General features: G+C 45.2%; 1 protein-coding gene across 1 annotated transcript in view; it reads left to right on the top strand.

Moving 5' to 3' along the window:
- Positions 1 to 21,697, top strand: part of EPHA8 (EPH receptor A8) — a 1,837,897-nt gene that overhangs the window by 1,515,629 nt on the left and 300,571 nt on the right. Inside the window, exon 6 of the mRNA XM_069610879.1 lies at positions 4,899 to 5,023. Coding sequence (XP_069466980.1) covers positions 4,899 to 5,023 — 125 coding nt within the window. The remainder of the gene's footprint in view (positions 1 to 4,898; positions 5,024 to 21,697) is intronic.

The raw sequence follows: 21,697 nt of genomic DNA, 5'->3' as shown, positions 1-21,697 counted from the left end.
ACATTGTGGTCAAATTCGAAATCAGTGTCTCTGAAGGTCATTCTGTCACGGTAAGATGTCCGGCTACTGAATATGCCCATGCTAATGAAATAATCTTAACATTGGTTTTCGTAAAAAGATATATCATTTTTATGCAGCATTAATGTAGACATTTAATAACATACAGATTGACAACACCTTTGATTAACCTGTCAGTCTCCTTCATAAATCAGCACACATGAAATGATAAATGACTAAAGATCAGGCGAACTTTGACAAAAAGGACCCACTAATATTTATGGGTCACTGGTTCAAGTGTTAGAGGATCCTCAAATATTCACGGTCTGGTTTCGGTATATAGAACCAGCTCCAATGCACCTATCCAAAGGAGGCTGATGCCCAACTTGATAACTGCTCTGATCTCCATGTGTTTCCCCTCTGTGCATTCGCAGAATAGATGTATCTTCTCTTGCTATTTCAAGAGCAATTATGGTTGACACAGAAACAAGGTTTAACATCCCCCATTACCACTGGGGAGCTGCCAGTCCTCACCCGGGAAGTGGGGCTTTTTGTATGTTCTGGTGGCCATTGGCAGCAACATGCCCTCCCTGTTCACTCTTAGAATTAACCCATAAGTGACCTCAAACCTTTCCAGCCAAATCTCCAGAAGAATCCAAGAGGTCGGGGGGAGCTGATGCATGCAAAACCCATAATTATAATGATGGGGTTTAGTCCTGGGGTACCTGAACCAGGTACCCCAGGACTAAACATGACATATTAAAAGATAGGAATTAGTATGCTTGCTTTTCAGCCAACTGAAAGGTGCCATACAATAATATGCCCCTCACCACAAATGATAATGGGATCTGAATGTGCAGAGCTAAGAGTGCTTCACGTTGTGATCCATCATCCTTTGCATGCAAAAACCCTGAATCAAGAATGGGACTTGTGCTGAAGATAAGGGATGAGCTACATGCCTAAGTGACTCACAGACATTGAGCACACTCCCAAAACTACATTTGCCTGGATCAAAATCACCTATGTGGGTATTGGGTACGTTTTGGCATTGCCCGACCTTAAAGGTGGTGGAGTTTATTAGGTGGTCACACTAAACTCAGGGAGACCCCCCCCCAAGCAATGTGGTGCACAATAAAGCGCTTCTTATTTCAAGTTCAGTTTGGTGAGCCCTCCAACCCCTCTCACACCCGCCCCAATAATATATAGTAAGAATGTATATTCATTTATTTATTTACGGTTAGACAACGAAGACAAGCAGTCAATATCAGCCACCAATACAGTGGCAACACCCAATAATACAACAATAACTTGGTTATGTGAACAACACAGGTGCAATTTTGAAACATGCAGTCACAACTTACGACACATTTAATTTCAATTTAACAAACAGAAAACCTTCACAATGCAATTGAAAATAGTTTGAAACACACATTCAAAGGGCAGGCAATGCTTTGGTATTCAGGCTTTGGGAGGTAAGGGCATCAATACGAAAACTTGTTTTTAGGCTTCCATTTGAAAGGCACAGTTGGGAAAAGGAACTCGAAAGGGAAATCGTTTTTGAAAGGCAGGACTTTGTAATTTGGGTCAGAGAAAAATGGGAACAAAGGGGAAATATTGTTTTGGCAAAACACATACAGATGAAACCTTGTAATTCTGATTTAAAATGAATGGGGATACATGGGAAATTTCGTTTTGTACCCCCCACACTGACATGAAAGACAGTGTTTTATGGATTACTTCTTTTGGGATAGAGGACCCCCCAATATACAGGAGTCAAGGGTTTCAGAAAACAGTCAACCAAGTCTTTATGGGCTATTCATGCTTTAATACGCTGGACATGAGCTTTGTTAGTTTTTAAATATGGCAGCACTCATCCCATGATTTTCTAAATGCGAATTAATTAATTTACTTTAATCAAATTTGCTAAGGGTCTACACAGTATCTACCCTCCCCCCTCAATTTCAAGGAAAGGATTAAGGCAGGCAGTTTCCAACACAATTCATTTTCAACACAGATGCTGATTTTCCATGGGGACATTATTTGAATGAGATTTAATACCGAGTCCTTTTACCCACTAATGGAAAAGGATAAAGGCAGGTGGCTCCCAACGGAATGGATGACTTTTGGATATCTACTTACATGGGAGCTCTATGCTCTTTGCTCAGGAAGCTGGCCAGATTTTTAGGCCCTTCTTTTGGTAAGCAGCTCACACCAGGCAAGGTCCCTCCAGATAGGCGTCTCTCAGATAAGGCTCCCAGGTTTCCAGGCAAGGTTTAACCTGGGGGCCTTGGTAGCTCTCCTTGCCTCTCTGCTATTTGTTCCTCGCAAAAATCCAGCAACAGGTTATCTCCTGGAATAAAGTCAAAAAGCCCTGTTCTGATGCACACCTGCCCTCTTATAGCACGGATGACACCCCAACCTTGTCATAATTTCCACAGTCAGGATCGGCTAGCTCACTCCCTTCCCCTCCACCCACCCCACGCCCTGCTTGCTGATAGGACCAGGAATTGAGAGGAGTGTATGATGTAGGCTGAGGGAAGAGAAAAGATACATAATTTCAAATTGACAGGGATTTTTACATTTTGTGTTCTGAAAAATCTCATAAGGTGACAACCCCCTTAATCTTTCAGATAACCACATGAATATAGATATTTTGAGTTCTATATTATACAGCGAGTCAGACAATACTAATTTTATTTTGGCACACCCTTCCTGGGCTTAGCTACCATTTTTCGCGGCTTGCTGGTGCAGCAAAATAGCTATCACTTTGCCAACGTTCTCATTTCTCAGATGTTTGAACATGGAAGAATCATAATTTTACCCATGACTGAATATGTGTACATGACACAAATTTAATTTTTCATTCAATGGGTTTTTCATCCCCTTTAAATCGAACCAGGGGTGGGCTTGATAGGACACACAATGCTCTATTTTATTTAGGAAAAATGTGTTCCATTTTTAATCAACGGTAGGGAATAGTATGGCCCCCAGTTTCACATTCAAATCAGACCCAAGCAGTTTCCATTTGAATTACAACATGTGACCAACCATCTGTTTTATCCATGTTTATCTTGACCTTTTCCCCTCATGGCTTCAAAGGGACCCTGCTTGGAGCTTAATGCATGTTTTATGTGGAGCCTGACCTGAACGCATTTTCTGTTGGTCATGTTATCTGTACATCCCGTACTATCAATCTACTTCTTTGTATATCTTATCATTTAATTTGGCAACCACACCTTCTTCTCCTGGGCCCAGCCAAAGGTCTTGAGTTCAGAATTTCAAAGGGTGTTTGTTTATAGCTAATGCACTTTTAATATGAAACATGACCTTAAAGGTCATTTCTGTTGGTCATGTTATCAGCAATTAACCACAATGCTGATTGCTTTCTCTGTATATCTAAGCATTTATTTGAAACGAGCCCTGCATCCCTTGTATGCATCAGACCAAAGGGCTGCGAGGTCAGGATCCAGATACACTACCTAGTTCACAGTTCAGTGGGGTATTTCAGCTGAGAGTGAAGAACAAGTTACAGTTTACCATTCTGAAAGGCTAGCATATTATGTTTGGCCACTGTGTATCTGTAACTTTCAATGCTGCACCAGGGCCTGTTGTCCACAATATCATCTTTTATTTTACATACTGTATAAACAGAAATAAGTTCACTCTATCCACACATATATGCCATAGTTGCACCAGGAAGCTGTATTCAAATCTACACCAAACAAAATAGGCCCTCCTCTTACAAATGTAATTTTCATGGGCTGAAATCAAGTCTCTTATTACTGGATAAAAGCAGTCTGCGATTCAACTTTATTCCTGCATTGAAAAGGCATTATTCCTCCTTTTTAACTTCCAGCTGTCCAACGTTTCAAATGTATGTATTTCCTTCGATGTGCACTGCTGCAGTTTTTCAATTTGTCCAAATGTAATGTATTTCTTTAATATAATAGTTGAAATGACATGAGTGTCCATTCGGTATTGTCCACACATAGGCCAACATTTACCATGGGAAACTGATGTCCCCTTTAATACTCCAAGTAGGCCTTACCATTTAAATGTCAGTTCATTTGTGAAAAGTAGGTGTCTTTCTCCACTTGAGCACTTGACCATTTTAGTAGAATTTAACTAGGCCCATTTCTTTCTATGTCACTTGGCCTTAAGTCAGAAAAAGAAGTGTTTTGGACTGGCCTGTATTTCCCAGGATAGCACCTGCCAGCTTCACTCTTAAATACTGGCCTGGCCTTCTTATTTCTGACATTCAGGGTCTATATTCTGCCCCACAAACGTCCCGTGCCTTCCAATGCATGTTTTTCTCATATCCAGGCATTAAAATGTAAAACAATTCTAGTTCATACTTCCTTCAGCATTTATATCTGTAGCAGAGCAATGCAGGCAGAGGTCCGCGCAGACCTCTATCTGTGGTGGGCTTCCCATCTGGCTTATTACATGGGTGATCCTGCACAGGGCAAACTGTTCCAGTTTCAGGTGCATCCCCAATTTCTGCCCTTTGATAGTGACAGGTGTGCCCACCTCACACCCTAAGTCATAGATTTTGATTTGGACACATGCTACAAGCCCAGCATGGATTGACCCATTCTCCCCTCGCTACTAACTCTGAGATCGCGCACCACAATGCAGCTTCGAACATCAAATTTTGCTAATCAATTTGATCAGCGATTATCCTTTTGTAGTCTCTTATAGCGTGCTACTTGACTTGTGTGCTAAAAAGTTAATATACAAAACATATAGCTGTATATATGTGTATTTATTTGGTTGGTCAAGGATGTGATTCCCCTACTTGATATTGGTGTGCATTGGATATAGCCTTGATATTTCTGAGGAAAGAGCATCTGTGTTGCACTGCTCGTTGGGTTCTTATGGTGTTTTTCATCTATTTCCAGCCCCTTCACAGGTCGTGGTGGTTCGTCAGGAGAATGCTGGTCAGAACAGTGTCACACTACTATGGCATGAACCAGATCAACCCAACGGCATCATTCTAGAATATGAGATCAAGTACTTTGAAAAGGTAATGGCTTGGTAGCTGCATTCATTCTCAGTTTCTCCATAACATGTTAGAAACGTGAACCTTATTCTGGGAGATGGGTTTTATTTGTTCCTGTTAGCATTATGATTTCGGTAAATTGCCAATGCAAACGTGCAGTGCCATAGATGTAAAGACAATAGCAATGTTTTAGAATCACTATATCACAAACACAGAGGGCCTCATTACGAGTCCAGCGGTAACCGCAGCGGTAAAACTGCCTGGTTACCGCCGGACTCGTATTACCATTCCGCCTCCATGATTCCCGGAATTACCGGGGCATTACAACCCCGGTTTTCTGGGAATCACGGAGGCGGAATGGTGTTAATCCCCATTCCCATCGAGTCCTGTGGGACTCGATGGGAATGGGGATCATGGAAACACCGGCAGCATCTCGTAATGCTGCCGGTGTTTCCTCGTCCGCCTGCAGGCGGGCGGTGTTAAACCCGCCAGGTCAGACCTGGCGGGAACATCACCTCCCGCCTGCAGGAGTTGTGATCGCCCGGCATGGAAACAACGGTGGCGGCGGGTTTACCGCCACCGTTGTTTCCATACCGGGCGATTTGTAATGAGGCCCAGAATGTCACAATCATTTTTGATTTTTTTAAAAATAAGTAACATAAATGTGCTATGCACTGATTGGCATGCATCCATCAATGCACTCTATAGATATTTGTTTGATATATTACACATATGTCTCCTATTCATGGTGAAGAAAGTAGAAGAAAATGTACACACCTGTTCTGCTGTCATAGATTTAAATACAAAGAAAAAGAACTGATGCCAATTTTAGAAAGAAGCGGGTATTGTGCTTGTTCAGGATTGTGAAACAAAAGTAGTAGGAAGGAAGTGTTTCCTACAAATTTCATTTTAAAGCAAACTTTACTTTCAAAGTTCTACCTTTGATCTGTTTCAAGTTTGCAAATAAGTGCACGCATTACATTGCCCATGGATCAAAATAATGGAATAATGATGCTACCCAGGATTAATCCCGAAAACATTATGATGTGCATGCTTTCTGATTTGCCCATCTTGTATTTTTTTCACTTTAATGATATGTATTGATTTGTATATTAAAAACAACAAAGCAGGAACAAAAACGAGAAAGGGGGATTATCAATAGTCTAGTCGAAAAGCGATAAACTAGGTCATACAGTCACTCTGGCTGACTCAAGAGATTCTGCTCATTAGTCATTCCATAGGATCGTATGATCAGATTCTCTTCATGGTACGCCATCATGGAATGTGAATCTTTTCATATAGCACCATTGAATAGTTTTTGAATCAGAGCTTCCTACTACTTACAATAACATTTTATATCCGCGTTGTTTTGATACCAGTTTGAAAGTGTTGCAGCATGTCATTGCAACCTCACTCATGCAGTCACTGGGCAATTTCAGATCATGGAACATCTTCCTGCATACTTGTGGAATATTTCTAGCTACACATCATCCATTTTTGATATCTAATAAATATACAGTGGATGCCAATAAATTATACTTTCTCTATTCCTATACCCTCTATTTAGTGTTAGAAAGATGCTGATTCTGTCTGGATGGAACGATCAATTTAAGCAACGGAATCAGCATCCTTTTAACTGTAAATAGAGGGGATAGCAATAAAGGAAAATGCATTTTTTAGCATCCATTTTATATAGGTAGAAACTGATTCAGCAGCCACCAATTCTTTTTATGAGATCAAGCATCTCAATATTCATATCAAGTAAAACTAAATGGCTTAACTTCATCATCTGACGGAAATTCAGTAATTTCCACTTACCCTCCAAATATTATTGAGTTTTGGCCTATCTTTATGACAATCACCAAATATTTGTCTTGGTGTGTACTAATGCAATTAAATGATGACTGTAGTTTCTACCAGTTTGCATAAATGCACCTGTCATGCATCATCACAATAGTAAAGGCAGGTTTGTTCATCTACTTTTCCGGTTTCATGATTGTAATAATTTCAAGGACATCTTTTCTGAATCATTTACTTTCAATATACTTAGACTATTTTGCAATTTTTTGAAAAGTCTCCATTTTCATGTGACACAAAAGGTTAATTGTTCTATATCCTTCTGATATCTCAAACCGTATGCATTAGATTTCAAGTAATATTTCTCCAAAAACGTTTGGTCACCTCTTTTTCTGAAAATATTGTTTATCTCTGAGGTAAGACATCATCTGGAAAATACATTTTGTGCTGAGATCTTGGTTTGATTTAAGATGTATTATGTCACACACTGTCAATTTCTAATATTAACAGTATTATTTTATGCACTGATGTGTAGGTAAAGTATCAGTATGGTTATAGTTCCTCATTTCCACCTGGTTTGATTTTCAAGTCAAATAACAGGGAGTGTTTCAACTCACTGATTGGATTAATCATTCTTCCTAGGGCAGGTGTATTCAACCTTTCGCTTTCCTGATGTTTTGGACTGCAATTTTCACCAGCCCTAGTCAGCACAGAGAATGGTGACCGATCATAAGATATATGCTCTAAAACATCTGGCTAGCAACAGGTTGCAGGCCATTATCCCTGGTTTGTAGGTGTATTGATCAAAAGTAAATTCTCTAATTATGCAACACCAATCCTTATTTAACAGTGTTATGCTCTTGATTATGCCTAGATGAAGCTTAATATTAGTGACTTACATTTATAAAAAATAACCTCAGAATGAAAAGTCAACTTGGTAGTATAGACTTTTACATCATCGTAACCCTTTCAATATATGTCTGAGAAAGATGTGCCTTTTTATTTTTCATATTCTCCACTTTAAAAACATGTTTCTATAGTAGGTCTTTGCTGTTGTTATTCACCTGTACTCAAAGGCATCCTGATTGTCTTTCAGTGATAGATTATAAAACTTCCACATTCCATGTCATGATCCTTCTTGCTTGTTTGTTTTTTAGATCAGCTTTTAATCCAGATAATCATTCATATTAATCCATTAAGAAGAGTTCCCTGATTTACTTAAGCCACTCTTCAAAACGGCTAAATAGCCAGCATACGTCCAATATGTGAGTGATTAACAATGGCAAAGGTTTCTTTAACTGCATGGAGTAACCCAGGAGAGATTGTTATACCTAGAATTGTCCCGGGTTGATCACCAAAACGACTGCTAGTAGATTCACATATAAGACTTTTAGACTTCTTCTCATACAGATAAATTGGACAGCCATGTGAAGCAGACCTTTTGTAATTCATGTTCGAGGGGATTGGGTCCTCCAACGTATTCCATATCTATGACAGGTAATGTCCACAGCTGTGCTGCTTTGGAAAATCTTCGGAGTCTGCGTCCTGTGTCGATGACGTCGATGCGCCGTCCCCGAGGACCTCCTCCGACGGCCGACGTCACCCGATGTGATAAGTAGGACGCACGACGCCCGTAGCCTCAGTTCCGTTTTTTCCGCAAATGTGTTCGCTTCGTGAATCTTGGTACGCCTCGCCTCTTTGGAGTTTGCTGTATTCTTCTCGGTTCGTTGAACCTGTTCAGTTTTTGTGAAAACCTGTTCGTGACGATGTCTACTTCGTCTTCAACCCCGCGTCCGGGCTTCAAGAAATGCAGGGACTTTGGGTCCAAGATGTTGGTCACGGACTTGCACGACGCCTGCCTCTGTTGCCTCGGGGAGGCCCATGATACGGACGACTGTGTCGACTGCCAGTCGCTCACGGCCAAGGCCTTGCGGGAGCGCAAGAAGAAGCTGTCGGTAGGTCGGGTGTCTAAGCCTTGGAAGTCGAGGTCTACAGGGCTTTCGACGGATGACTCGAGAGGCGACTCTCCGCGTCGTCATCGGAAGTCCAGTGGGTCTCCTTCCAGGAGTCGGTCTCGCCACTCCTCCGCCTCTTCGAGGCATTCGCGGAAGCGCCGGCATCGGTCGCCTTCCCCGTCCTCTTCCGAGGGCTCCGCCCGTCGGCGGTTCGCTTATCCCACCATGCAAGCGACACCGGAGGAATGGGCTTCCTTCGGGAAGCAGATGTTAGCGATTCTTGAATCGCAGGGCACCGGTCCGTCTGCGCCTCCGAGTGGGGTCGGTCGGTACAGGTCGATAAACACCGCTTGTGCGCCTCCAGGCTTGGGTGGTCGGCACAGCTTGCGGGAAAGGTCCCGCTTGGACAAGGGTAGCCGTTCTCGCCATGCCTGTTCCAGGTCCCGGTCCTCGACGTGCTCGAGACCGTGTGATCCTGTGCCATCTTCGAGGAAGACGTCGACGCCTGTGGCGCAGAGGTCTTCGACGATTTTTCTCGAGGCTCCTCCACCGAGGGGGTCGTTCACGCTGTCGGCGCCTAGGTCGTCGAGAGACACGCTCGGAGCTCCGGCTTCGAGGCCTGTGTCGACGCCGTCGATGCTGGCGGCGCTGCAGCTGACGTCGACGCTGATTTGTTTGACGTGGACGCCGATTCTCTCGACGCCGACGTCGATTCTCTCGAAGCCGGCGCCAACTCGTTCAGCGCCCTTGACGCCTTTCGAGGCGGTGGTGTTGGAGGGGCCCCGTAGCATGGGGTTAGCCACTAGAAAGGCTCTGGCTAAGGACAGGCATAGCTTTGGTCCCCAGGTGTCTTCCTCTCACCACCTGGAGTACATTTCAGAGGGTGATGAAGGATCTGATGAAGGCTTGGTTCCGGTTCCGGTACCAGATGAGCTTCTCTCGGGCCATAGCCAGTTTGATGACCTGAGGCAGTCACTGCATGATGCCAGTGGACTGGACACCTCTCCGGAGGTGGAGTTTTGTCAGCCGGAGCCTGGCACTCATGCCGATTCTTTATACCGGCACCTTATGTCTCGGGTCACCGAGTACTTGGGATGGTCGGCTCCCCCAGGGTAGTTCGTTCAGGATGATCTCACGGACATCCTTGATCTTGGTCCCCCAACTGACCCGGTACTGCCATTTCATATGGCTCTGCAGAGAAGGGTGGCCGTGGCTTGGACTGCTCCGGAGAGTCTCCCGGCAGTGGGCAAGTCTTTGTTGCGAAAATACTGTCCAGCCAGTAGCGACCCCTGCTACTTGTCCAGGCACCCCACTCTGGAGAGTTTGGTGGTGCAGGCGGCTACGGCCCGGCAAAGCAGGCATCGTATCCTACCATCTCTCCGGATAGGGACGACAAACGTTTTGACGGCTGGACGAAGAAAGTGTTTTCTTCAGGGGGTATGGCGCTTCAGGCGGCCAACTCCATATGTGCCTTGTCTCATTTCACACACACTCTGTGGAACTGTGTTGCATTAGCGGCTGAACATATTCCCGAAGGGGACGAACGGGATGGTTTCCTTGCTTTGGTTCAGGATGGCAAGGATGCCATGTGTGAGGCCGTTCAGTCGGGTTTGGACATGGCAGATTGTGTCAGCCGGTCCATGGCGGCGAGCACCGTAATACGCAGGTTTGCGTGGTTGCGGAAGTCTGGGTTTGCTCCTGATGTGCAGTCCCGGCTCCTCAACATGCCCTTCGATGGTGAACATCTTTTTGGCAGCAAGGCTGACGAGAGCTTGAGAGGTTGCAGACCTCCAAAGCTGCAGCAAAGTCATTGGGCGCTGCAGTTCGACAACCTCTGCCTTTTTGTCCTAGGGGACAACAATGGAGGGGTGGTTCCTTTCGCTATTACTCGTCCTTCAGTAAAGCAAGAGGAGCTGTCAGTCAAAGAGGCCACCGTAAGAGTGCCAGAGGTGGAAAACAAGGTACTCGAGGTGCCAAGGCCGCTCGGGCAGTTGCCTCTTTGCCCTCAGGCAACGCCGCAGCCGCTACCACTCAGTCATGATGCCAGGTCCCATGGTTCGCCGGTTGGGGGAAGGCTGGCGCAGCATCTTGTAGAGTGGCATGCCATTACTTCAGATGTGTGGGTTCTGGAGATCATAACCCAAGGCTACTGTCTTCCTTTTCGGCAGAGGCCTCACGACAATCCACCTGGGAACCTCTCTTTGAAGAGTCTGGATCGGCTCCTTGCGCAGGAAGTCAAGCCCTGCTGGAGAAAGGCGCCATAGAACTGGTGCCTGTAGCGGAGAGGAACAAGGGATGGTATTCCCCTTATTTTTTTATTTGATTTCGAAGAAAGACGGGGGAATGAGACCCATCATGGACTTGCACGGTTTGAACAAACTCCTCAGGAAGGACAAGTTCAAGATGGTTACTCTCTCTCAAGTCCTCGGGCCCTTCAACTTCAGGATTGGTTGGTGTCTGTCGACCTCAAGGACGCTTACTTCCATGTGCCGATCCATCCCAAGCACAAGAAGTACCTGAGGTTCGCGGTTGGCGACTCGCACTTTCAGTTTCGGGTCCTGCCGTTCGGATTGACCTCCGCCCCGAGGGTTTTCACCAAGCTCATGGTGGTGGTGGCAGCACATCTCAGGAAAGGGGGGATTCACGTCTACCCCTACCTGGACGATTGGTTGATCAGGTGGAGCTCTCCCGAGCAAGTCCTGGATCATCTGTCCCTCACCTGCCACTCCCTTCACAAGCTGGGCTTCTCCCTCAATTTACAGAAGTCCCATTTGACGTCAACACAGCGGCTCCAGTACATCGGAGCAGTGCTCGACACATCCCTGGGGCTGTGTTTTCCTCCCCAGGTGAGGGCTCTTCTCATTCAGCAGATGGTGCACAAGTTTCAGCTTGCCCAGACTCTCCCAGCGTCTGAGTTCTTGAGACTGCTTGGCCTCATGGCATCCTGCATTCTTCTGGTGCCAGAGGCCAGTTTGCGGATGAGATCTTTGCAATGGGCACTCAAGCTCCAGTGGTCTCAGTCCTCCGGCAGATTGTCGAACCCTGTTCAGGTGCCGCCCTCAGTTGCCCAGGACCTTCTGTGGTGGGCCGTCAAAGGCAATCTGATGAAGGGGGCCCCATTTTGGCTGCCCTGGCCAGAGGTGACGATTGTGACGAACGCATCCCTCACGGGATGGGGAGCTCATGCCAACGAGTTGACAGTCAGCGGTCGTTGGTCTCCGTCAGAGTCCAGACTCCATATCAATCTGTTGGAGCTGAGGGCCGTCAGGCTAGCCCTGAAGGCTTTTCTGCCAACTGTACGAGGAAAGAGTGTCCTGATTCTAACGGACAGCATGGTGGCCATGCACTACCTCAACAAAAAGGAGGGGGCAAGGTCACTTCCTCTGTGCAGGGAGGTGATGCAGCTCGAGTTCTGGGCCATACAGCAGGAAGTTTCGATCTCGGCTGTTCATCTGGCCAGAGACGACAACGAGACGGCGACGCTCTGAGCAGGCAGAGCGCGATCTCTCACAAGTGGGAGCTGGCTCAGGAGATTCTCCTGGAGATCTTCCCCCTTTGGGGGACCCCTGAAGTGGATCTCTTCGCCTCCAGTGTCAACCGGAAGTGCGAAAGGTTCTGCTCGTGGGAATTTCCTCCAAAAGGAGCCTTAGGAGACGCGTTGATGGTGGAGTGGTCATTCCCACTGCTGTAGGCGTTTCCTCCAGTCCCCATCATCCCGCAAGTACTGCAGAGGTTACAGAGGTTCGGTTCCCAGATGATCCTCATTGCTCCGGCGTGGGCCCGGAGGACGTGGTACCCGGACCTTCTCAACTTGTCCATCTGCCCTCCACGTCGTCTTCCCTACTGAGATGATCTGCTCTCACAGGAGGGGGGTCAGGTTCTCAATCCAGAGGTCAGATCCCTCAACCTTCACACTTGGCTTCTGAAAGGTTGAGGTATAAGGATTGGGAACTCCCTGAAGATGTGATGGAGGTGTTACTCTCTGCCAGGCAGCCGGCAACAAAGTCTCTGCACCGTTGCTGTTGGAGAAAGTTCTGCGACTGGTGCAGAGTTAAGAATGTGGATCCTTTTGAATGTGACATTCCCATGGTTCTGTCTTTTTTGCTTTCCTTGGCCCACAGTGGCTTGCAAGTGGGGACCATTAAAGGTTACCTGGCGGCGCTGTCCATATTTAAGCGCTCGTCTGAAGAATGTTCCTATTTTAAGATTCCTTTAATTTCTCAGTTTTTGAAAGGGCTCACTAATGTGTTCCCTCCGTCACCTTTTATGGTGCCCAGTTGGGATTTGAACCTTGTTCTTAAGTTTCTTATGGGTGCTCCGTTTGAGCCTTTGCATTCTTGCCCTTTGAGACTGTTAACTCTGAAACTGTGTTTTTGGTTGTGGTTACTTCCGCTCGCAGAGTGTGTGAGTTACAGGCACTTTCAGTTAAGCCACCCTTCACTGTGTTTCATAAGGACAGGGTTGTCCTTAGAGTTCGTCCTTCCTTTCTTCCGAAGGTGGTTTTGGAATTTCATTTGAGCCAGAAGGTTGTTCTTCCGGCTTTCTATCCTCCTCCACATCTTGGTAAGGAAGAGTAGAGGCTCCATAGGCTTGATCCTAGGAGAGCGTTGAGCTTTTATATTTCGCGCATGTCCCGGGTCAGAGTGGACAATCAACTTTTCATTGGTTACGCTGGAAAGCGTTTGCGACAAGCTGTGAGGAAACAGACTTTGTCTCATTGGATTATTTTAGCTATCTCCGAGGGTTACCGCTTGGCGGGTAAGGACCCTCCGGCTGGCTTGCAGGCCCATTCTACCAGGGGAGTGGCTGCATCTACTGCCCTGCAGAGGGGTGTTCCTATTCGTCACATCTGTGATGCAGCCACCTGGGCTTCAGTACATACATTTGTACGTCACTACTCCCTCGATTCCATCCGAGGGCAGGATCTGGCCTTTGGCAAGGCAGTCCTGTATTCAGCAATTTGATTGGGCATGCTAAATTTGTGTTCTAAATTATTTTCCCACCTCCTTGCTTGGTACTGCTTTGGGAGTCTGTCATAGATATGGAATACGTCGGAGGACCCAATCCCCTCGAAGAACAAGTTACTTTCTTACCTGGTAACATTCTTTCGATGGGATGGTCCGACGACGCATTCCATATCGCTCCCTCCCTACCTTCCCCGCTGCAGAATTTCTTTTGCGATTGCAGTATGCGTTCCGCAAGCCCTTGTGTGTCTGACTGGCAGAAAACTGGTGTCACACGTTCTGGGGAAAAAACTACAACTGAGGCTATGGGCGTCGTGCGTCCTACTTATCACATCGGGTGACGTCAGCCGTCGGAGAAGGTCCTCGGAGACGGCGCATCGACGTCATCGACGCAGGACGCAGACGCCAAAGATTTTCCGAAGCAGCACAGCTGTGGACATTACCTGTCATAGATATGGAACACGTCGTCGGACCATCCCATCGAAAGAACGTTACCAGGTAATAAAGTAACTTGTTCTTTGACATCATTCCTTGGTTCTATGTCTATAGGCCGCACACAAAAGGTGGGACCCACGAATGCAGCAGAAAAGGCTCCATCTGCTTGGTGCAACCTTTTGTGCACGGCCCTCTGCTGGTCCCTGTCACGGGGGCCCTGAACCCCTAGCCGCTATGCACTACCCTCCACCTGCTCCTCCCACTCCCCTACTTACCTACGGTGGACTCCGGCCTCCGGATATCTGCTTCCATGTTCCTTCTGCACTCTGCAGCATGCTGCGCCGGAAGCCCAGGGAACAACGTGGTGTGCTTTAGTGTGCAATACTTTTTAGGACCGAGCTTCCAGCACTGCGCTCTGCAGACTACGAGTGCATTCCTTAATGGGAATAGTGGTATTTTCTGAACTTGCAGCTCTGGTTCATTGTAAAAACCCTTGTTCTTTTCAAGTCTGATTATAATCTTCCAGGAATAAACTCTTCTCATGTATTGGAATTATAAACATTATTTCTTTGTCCAGCCATTTTACAAATATTTTTAAAAATATTCACCTTGACTGAAGCATTTGATGGCTTTTCTCGACCATAAATAAATACGTGTATGCCAGACTCCATAATTTTGATCTCCAGGACTCATGCGTGGTATAATTAAACACCTCAAACCTGACCAGAAGCAGGTGCATATATTTTTTTAAATATTCATAGCAGAGCCCATTAGGTACAAGTTATTTAGAATTTTCAGTATTTAAAATGGCCATCTTAAATACTTGAGACATGGGGCCTCATTACGAGTCCGGCGGTAGCCGTGCCGGAAAAACCGGCAGGCAGCCGCCAGGCCCATAATAACATCCTGCCTCCGTGATTGCCAGAATCACTGGGGCATTACAACCCCGGTGACCCGGTAATTCTGGAGGCGGAATTCTGTAAATCCCCATTCCCATGTGGTCCCATGGGACTCCATGTGGATGGGGACCATGGAAACACTGGTTCCGTCTATATTACTCAGTAAAAGTGGTCTACATGGGCGGAAACGGTTGGGATCGTTGTTGCTCTACTTCGCTTAATTAAGTTTTACTGTTCCTATATTTTTATTTTAAAAAGAACATATTCTGCAAAGGTTTCGTTTAAAAATAAAAGTGTTGAAAGAAGTTGAAACTTACACTTCAGTGCTCTGAATGTTCCCTTAAACAGCAGCCACATTTGCATAGGGGTTTGTATTGCGAGTGGGAAGGGGTGAGATGATGGGGTTTGTGGGGAGCGGGGACAGGCCTGCAGGGAACATAGTTCCACTACTTCTTTTTGTTCACTTCCACCACTGTTCAGTTATGATATGAGAAATGTAAACAGTTCCTTTCATGTCAGATGTATCCGTACATTGTTGATTGCCCTCCTTTATTCAAACAAAGGGACATTTCCCAAATTGCATATCAAGGGACTAACATACACATAGTGTTCAGCAACATTGCCACACAGCTGGGTCCCTCTATTCTCTGGTTGAAACACCAACCATTGTGGTTCCACATGTTTCCGTTCCATGTTGGCAAAACAGTATTATTGGAGTTCTCCATTACACCCATACTTTTTGATATGTAAGTGGCCATGGAGGGGCAATCAGTTGCCAGTTTTGTTTCATATTATCTCCATATCCATTCTCATATTATGATCTGCAACACATGCCACAGTATTTTACCATGAACACATACTTTATATATGTTCCATACAGTGATACGAGATGATGTTTCAATGATATTTGTGAAGAAATCGCTGGTTTCTTATTTACTAACTTCTGGTGCAGGGAAACAAACCAATCAGCTCTCTGACATACTGGGCAATATCCAACGATGAATGCCCACTTTCCCGGGGAGCTTGATGGTGCTCACCCTTACGCCTCCTACACGCCATGTCCCTGCCTTGCCTCTGGTGCTTCTGTCCCTACCTTCACCCTTTCACCCACCCCTCTTCTGCATCCAGACTTACCTTTTGCCACATGTCTTCACCGACTCTGCCATGGCTACCGCCTTCCCCTCTGCCACCATGGTTGGTGAGAAGGGACTCACTTCTGAGCCCCTTCACACATTTTCATGGGACCAACCTATGACTATAACCTCTCTTTCTTCAAGGGGACAGTTTTTTTCTCTGCAAACAAAAAAAAAAAAAAAAGTTTACCACCTCATGCATGAAGCCTGGTCGCTAATTGTATTATTGGCCAAGGTCCAAGGTGGACTAATCCCCAGGAACGTTCATGCTACGCTCTGGCCAATCAGCTTGGATAGAGGTTCTTGCCTGCCAAGTAAGCCTCATACCCGGCAGCCATTACAGCTACATTCATCTGCTCCTATATATACTGTAGGGCCCAATTCACAAACAACCTTTGGTGCAGGTGATGGCTGCGCTAGTGCATCCGCTTGACTTGCATCTGAAAATCATGCACCCCAATAACAAAACACGTTGTTATGTGCATACCATGGATGAGGCATGTGCCATGTCCGAGGCATGCATACGTCTGTCTGTACAATTGCACAAACCATGCGGTGTCAGGGGGCATTTCTGCACATTTTAAACAAGCTCCCAAATTCACAAATTGGGTGCACTTTAAAATGAATTATGCCCAAAATAGTTCCCCTATTCCTGTTTGGCACAGTTGCAGGGGGGAGCACAATGCACGACGGAGCTATTTCTAAGCCTCTCACGCACTATGATATTACATGTGTATGGTAACGTGCTCATTGCTTTGAGCATATTTAACAATGACAGGCCAGTCCCGCCACTAATGTATGCAAAGGGAATAGCCAGCTCATCATTTACGCTTGCATACAGCCCACCAAAATGTGCATGAGGTGACCTGACCACTGCCTACGACCATGCAGATAAGAAATACACATTTTTTTAATTGCATGATTTTTACAAAATCTTGCTAATAAAGGACGGTAGGGATTTCCAGCAAGCATCTATATTTTTTCCATACGATTCTGGTTTAGCCAGGTCACACTTTATGCACACTTTAGGTCACACTTTATGCAAATGTAAACTAAATGCTGTGAATGTCTGACTATCAAATAAAGCTTTGTAGTTAACAAGTGCACCAAGAGGCACACCTCTAGTGATGACTACCAACCAGTGGCATGTGTGACTCGACACAAAAGGCTTATTCTACTCTCAGGTAACACATCCTTTCTAGGTGATGATACTTAGTAAATATATCAGCATTATATTTCTGGGGTATTTCTGCTCTAATGCTTGGTAAGATTTAAGGTTATTTTTATTTGCTGAGGTACCCTGGTGCGTGTTCTGTCCGATGTGGATCTGCTGTAATTATTGACCCACGTCTGGTTGAAGAACAATAGTTAATTCACCGTTTGCAACATGTAAGGGTCTGTGTGATCAGTTGTCCATTCAATTCTGCAAACTACTCTATTCATTAGTGGTGCACTGTATATAGGGGGTAAGGCTACTGCTCTCCCTTCCACCTTGCGCAGGCTAGCTATGCATGTTCGGACACTGTGTTTTGAAATGTCTCCGTTTCACATTTAGATCTATTCCTAACAATAACAGGTTCTGCACTCATTGTCAAAGTGTGTGCCCTAACAACACGGTGTATGCCAAGAGTACATCCAGGCTAGTATGCAAGTCTATGCAAAAAGGACGAGCATACTCGTCCTTGGCTTTTTAAGGGGTTAAACTTAGTCTTGTGATCTTATACATTTTGAACAAGCCCATCTTTATTCAATTACAATTCCATGGCATTATCTTTAAAAAAAATATTTTTCAATGTTCACATTCGTACATATGTTATTTTTTGGAACGTCAAAAAAGTGCTTTTTTCAACCAACACAAGTGGTGCTAATATTTTAGTTTGTTTTTTTACTCCGTTTGCTACTTTAACAATAATCCATCCCCCTTTAGCAAAACAATGTGCCCCGTCCTTCCGTCTGCTTCACACCCAACCACCCCAAAACCTTTGGGAACATTTGACCCATCTGGTGGTCAGAGTATCAATTTGCTCTGCAAGTGCTAACCGCAGTATGTTAAGCCAATTAAACCTTTCTTGTTTTGCCTTTCACTAAGGATCAACAAAAATGATATTTACAATTCAACACTCTTGTAAACTCTCGGTTGTTCATACATCTTTCAGCATTGTTATAAATATCATTTCTACAGTGGCATCTGCTTTGTCCATCGTTTCTATTTTCGTCCCGTTTCCTGTTTCTGCCTTTGATTACATTAATCAGCTCACCTTAGACCTTCGTATATAAATATAATGTGGGACATGGGGATTTCTTCAATGAGATCAGACTCAGGAATCGTTCCTTTGTGACAGTCGATTTTGAAAATTCTGTATAAACACACTTGATTTTTTTTGTTATTATTTTCTTGCACTGCTATATAAGAACATGCAATCAGCAATACTGTGCTTGCTGGTGGCCATAAGGGAATCCCGCTTTATTGTGTTAACTATAAATAATGGGATATGGCATATTATGCTAAATGGGCAAAGCTGAAGACAACATTACTGTGCTAACTGGCCATACGGTGCTAAGTGGCTACGATGGAACCTGCCCATCCTGTCCTAATTGGGCCCGATGAAAACGTGCATTTCTATCTTAACTAGGCCTTGTTGATTCGTCGCCATCTCTGCTAAGTGCACGTGGTTGTATCTGGTGTGCTTTGTGAATTGTGTTCAATGGAATATGCGACTGCTGCATCACTATCTTGGCAATATGGACACTGTACTGCTATACCGTATCTATCATTGCCAATGCTGTCAGTTGCTGGTCTTTGGATGGTAACAACACACATTGCTGGGCATTTAATAGGAATATTTGCCAATGGTACCTTAGATTTTGTTAACATCTTTAAATGTCGTGGGTACCATTGTGTTAAGTACTTAGAGCTTGGGAGTTAACACCAAAATCGAACCCCTATGTTCCAGTGGTGCATAGCAGTGACCCCCCTCCCCCCATTGCACCAGGACTGTTTGGCTGAAGAATACGAGCATGACCATAGATAACACTAATTCCATGACAGCTAGCACCTTGATGCTAACCAGGCCATAATGTTTTACTCTTTTATGGAAAACCCTGGGTTCCAGTGCATTATGGGAAATCATTGTTTTCATGTATTTATTTATTTGCATGTGGTTCTACATGAACCTTTACAAAAGAGAGAAAAGAACCAATAAAATGAACTCATTAAACAAGAGAAAAAAAAGAAGAAAAAAAGTAATAATGAAAGAAAGTGCTGGCAACAAAGGCATGCGACTGGTCACAGTTGTTGCCGTAACTGGCATAGATTGGCAGGTTTGGGTCAGTGTGTGGCTTTTGACACAGGATGCTGGATGTCATTGCTGCGCTGCACCGCGGCTCTCTGGGGTTCTATGACCCTCTCCCTCTTCCTCATCACTTCTGAGGGCAGTGGTGGTGGCAGCCGGGTCACTAGCATGCTCTGTGGGGGCCAAAGGACTCTTTTTCCGGTTATATGTTATTGTTACAATGGTAAATGTGGTTCATTTGGTCATCATTTGCAATGTTTTGCCCTTACCCTCCTGCCCCTATTTCACCCTTTTATCACAAGTGTCCACCATGCAGAAGAATGCATTCTACTCCGTCCAATCATCTTCCCTGATCTCGGGGTAAAATAGTCCCACACATTAGGGGCCATGTGTAGAGGAGGGATAGAGGTTGTTCCCTGAGGCTCACCCAGTGCAGGAACAGGAAGAGGCATTTTCTTCATCACCTTCAACACCCTCCTCTACCAGCACCTGTTCACCTTCAGGTAGGTCCCCTACATTGTGGCACCTCCTCAGGCTGGCTCTCCCCTTCAGCCTCCGCCTGATGAACCTCCCCCACATCCATATCAGCACCCTTTCCTCCTAAATGGAGTCAACTTCTTTCTCAATAACCACCAACCAGATAGGAGCTGTCTCTTACGGTATGGCATCCTCTCGCCGACACCTGCTTTTATGACAGGTGTTATGACGCAGGAGTTTTTATGAAAAACTCCATAGAAATTTTGTTGGAAGGTGGGAAAGGGCAAATAAGGGTTGGGTAGAAGGCAAATGAAAAAATAGTAAAATGAACCGGGGTTTTGGGGGAACCCCCTAAAAATAAGTTGAAAAAATTTGATTACGTTTTTCGCAAAAACTCCAACGGCAAAACTGTCGTAAAAAAGGGTGTCAGTGAAATGACATGGAACCGTCCCATACTTCCCGCTCCAGAGTGCTTGCTTGGGCTGTTTCTTCCTCGCAAGTGAGGAATATGCCCTCCTGCTCTTCAGTATGCCCTGCCCTAATGGCTGTATCAATTATAGGGTCTGCCACCTATGGGTCCAAGAAGGTATCCACAAGAGCTGCTGCCTCCCCTGCCTCTATGATACTAGTTCAGGCTTCCCCGATGCCCTGCCTCTGTTCCCAACCCTTTTCCTAGGCCCTTCCCTACTGCCTCACTCTCCCCTGTTAAATCACAGGATTGCACTGCTGATTGGCCCAAGCCTGTGAATTGGCTGCAACAATCATCACAAGGTTCTCCCTCCCACCCCCCTCAAGTATCCTGGGGCAATTATCCTCTGCTAAAGAGAAATGCAGCTCCTGCTCTTCATCCCCTCCTCCTGCTTTTTGTTCCTTCCCTCTTAGCATGTAGGCACACTACAGAAGCACAAATGTCAAAGTTGAGAACTACATGAAATTAAGCAACTCGCAAGCATGCACATTTGTGAAACCAAACCACACCCTAGAAGAAATAAGCACATCTCCAAGAATGGAACAAGTGACAAATCCTCCTACTACAATAACTACTATACTAGACTACATCACAAGCCAACAAAAACAACAGAACGGCAAGTAAGCAATGAGATCACTGCAACAAAAATGCAGGGTGGGAACCTTGAAAAGAGTACACAATAGGGTGTTTTTTTGTGTTTTTTAAAAGGGGACAAAACCTGGGAAAAGCACAAGGGGCAAAGTCCAAAGTTACTTTTTGTATAAAGTTTCAAAATCCAATACCCTAACGACACACAGAAAAGACACTAAGACAAAGTGGCATACAATTTTGCAACAGAAACACACTAGCGACCAAGAAATTAGATCAAAAAAACACAACAGAGCTTCTAGAAATCTCCAAAACTCCACTGCTCCAATGATCCAAAAACCCATCCAAACACCCTGCAAGTGTGAGCGTGCCTGCGTTCTCCTTCCTCCACAGTCTTGCAAACCCTAGTGATCTAGGCCTTATACAGAGGACTGGACTTCCTTTAGAAGATTGTCAGCTACAATGAGCAGAGCAAACGCAGCAAATCTGCCTGAGAGGGCTCTGATTGGCTGGACGAAATCAGAGAAAAAACATGAGATTTGAAGGTCCTGATTGAATGACAAATGATTCCTTTAGACCCTGAAGACTATGACAAGTTTTACCTTGGGTTTTTAATGGTAAAAGCTCACCTCACGTCCATGTTAACAGATAAATCTTCTCTAAAGAACCGATGGCCCCACCAAGTAGG

Source organism: Ambystoma mexicanum, chromosome 8 (assembly GCF_040938575.1).
Source record: "Ambystoma mexicanum isolate Mex_15411 chromosome 8, UKY_AmexF1_1, whole genome shotgun sequence".
Classification (NCBI taxonomy): Eukaryota; Metazoa; Chordata; class Amphibia; order Caudata; family Ambystomatidae; genus Ambystoma; species Ambystoma mexicanum.
The sequence above is the reverse complement of the archived record's forward strand: the minus strand, read 5'-3'. Positions and strand labels throughout refer to the sequence as shown.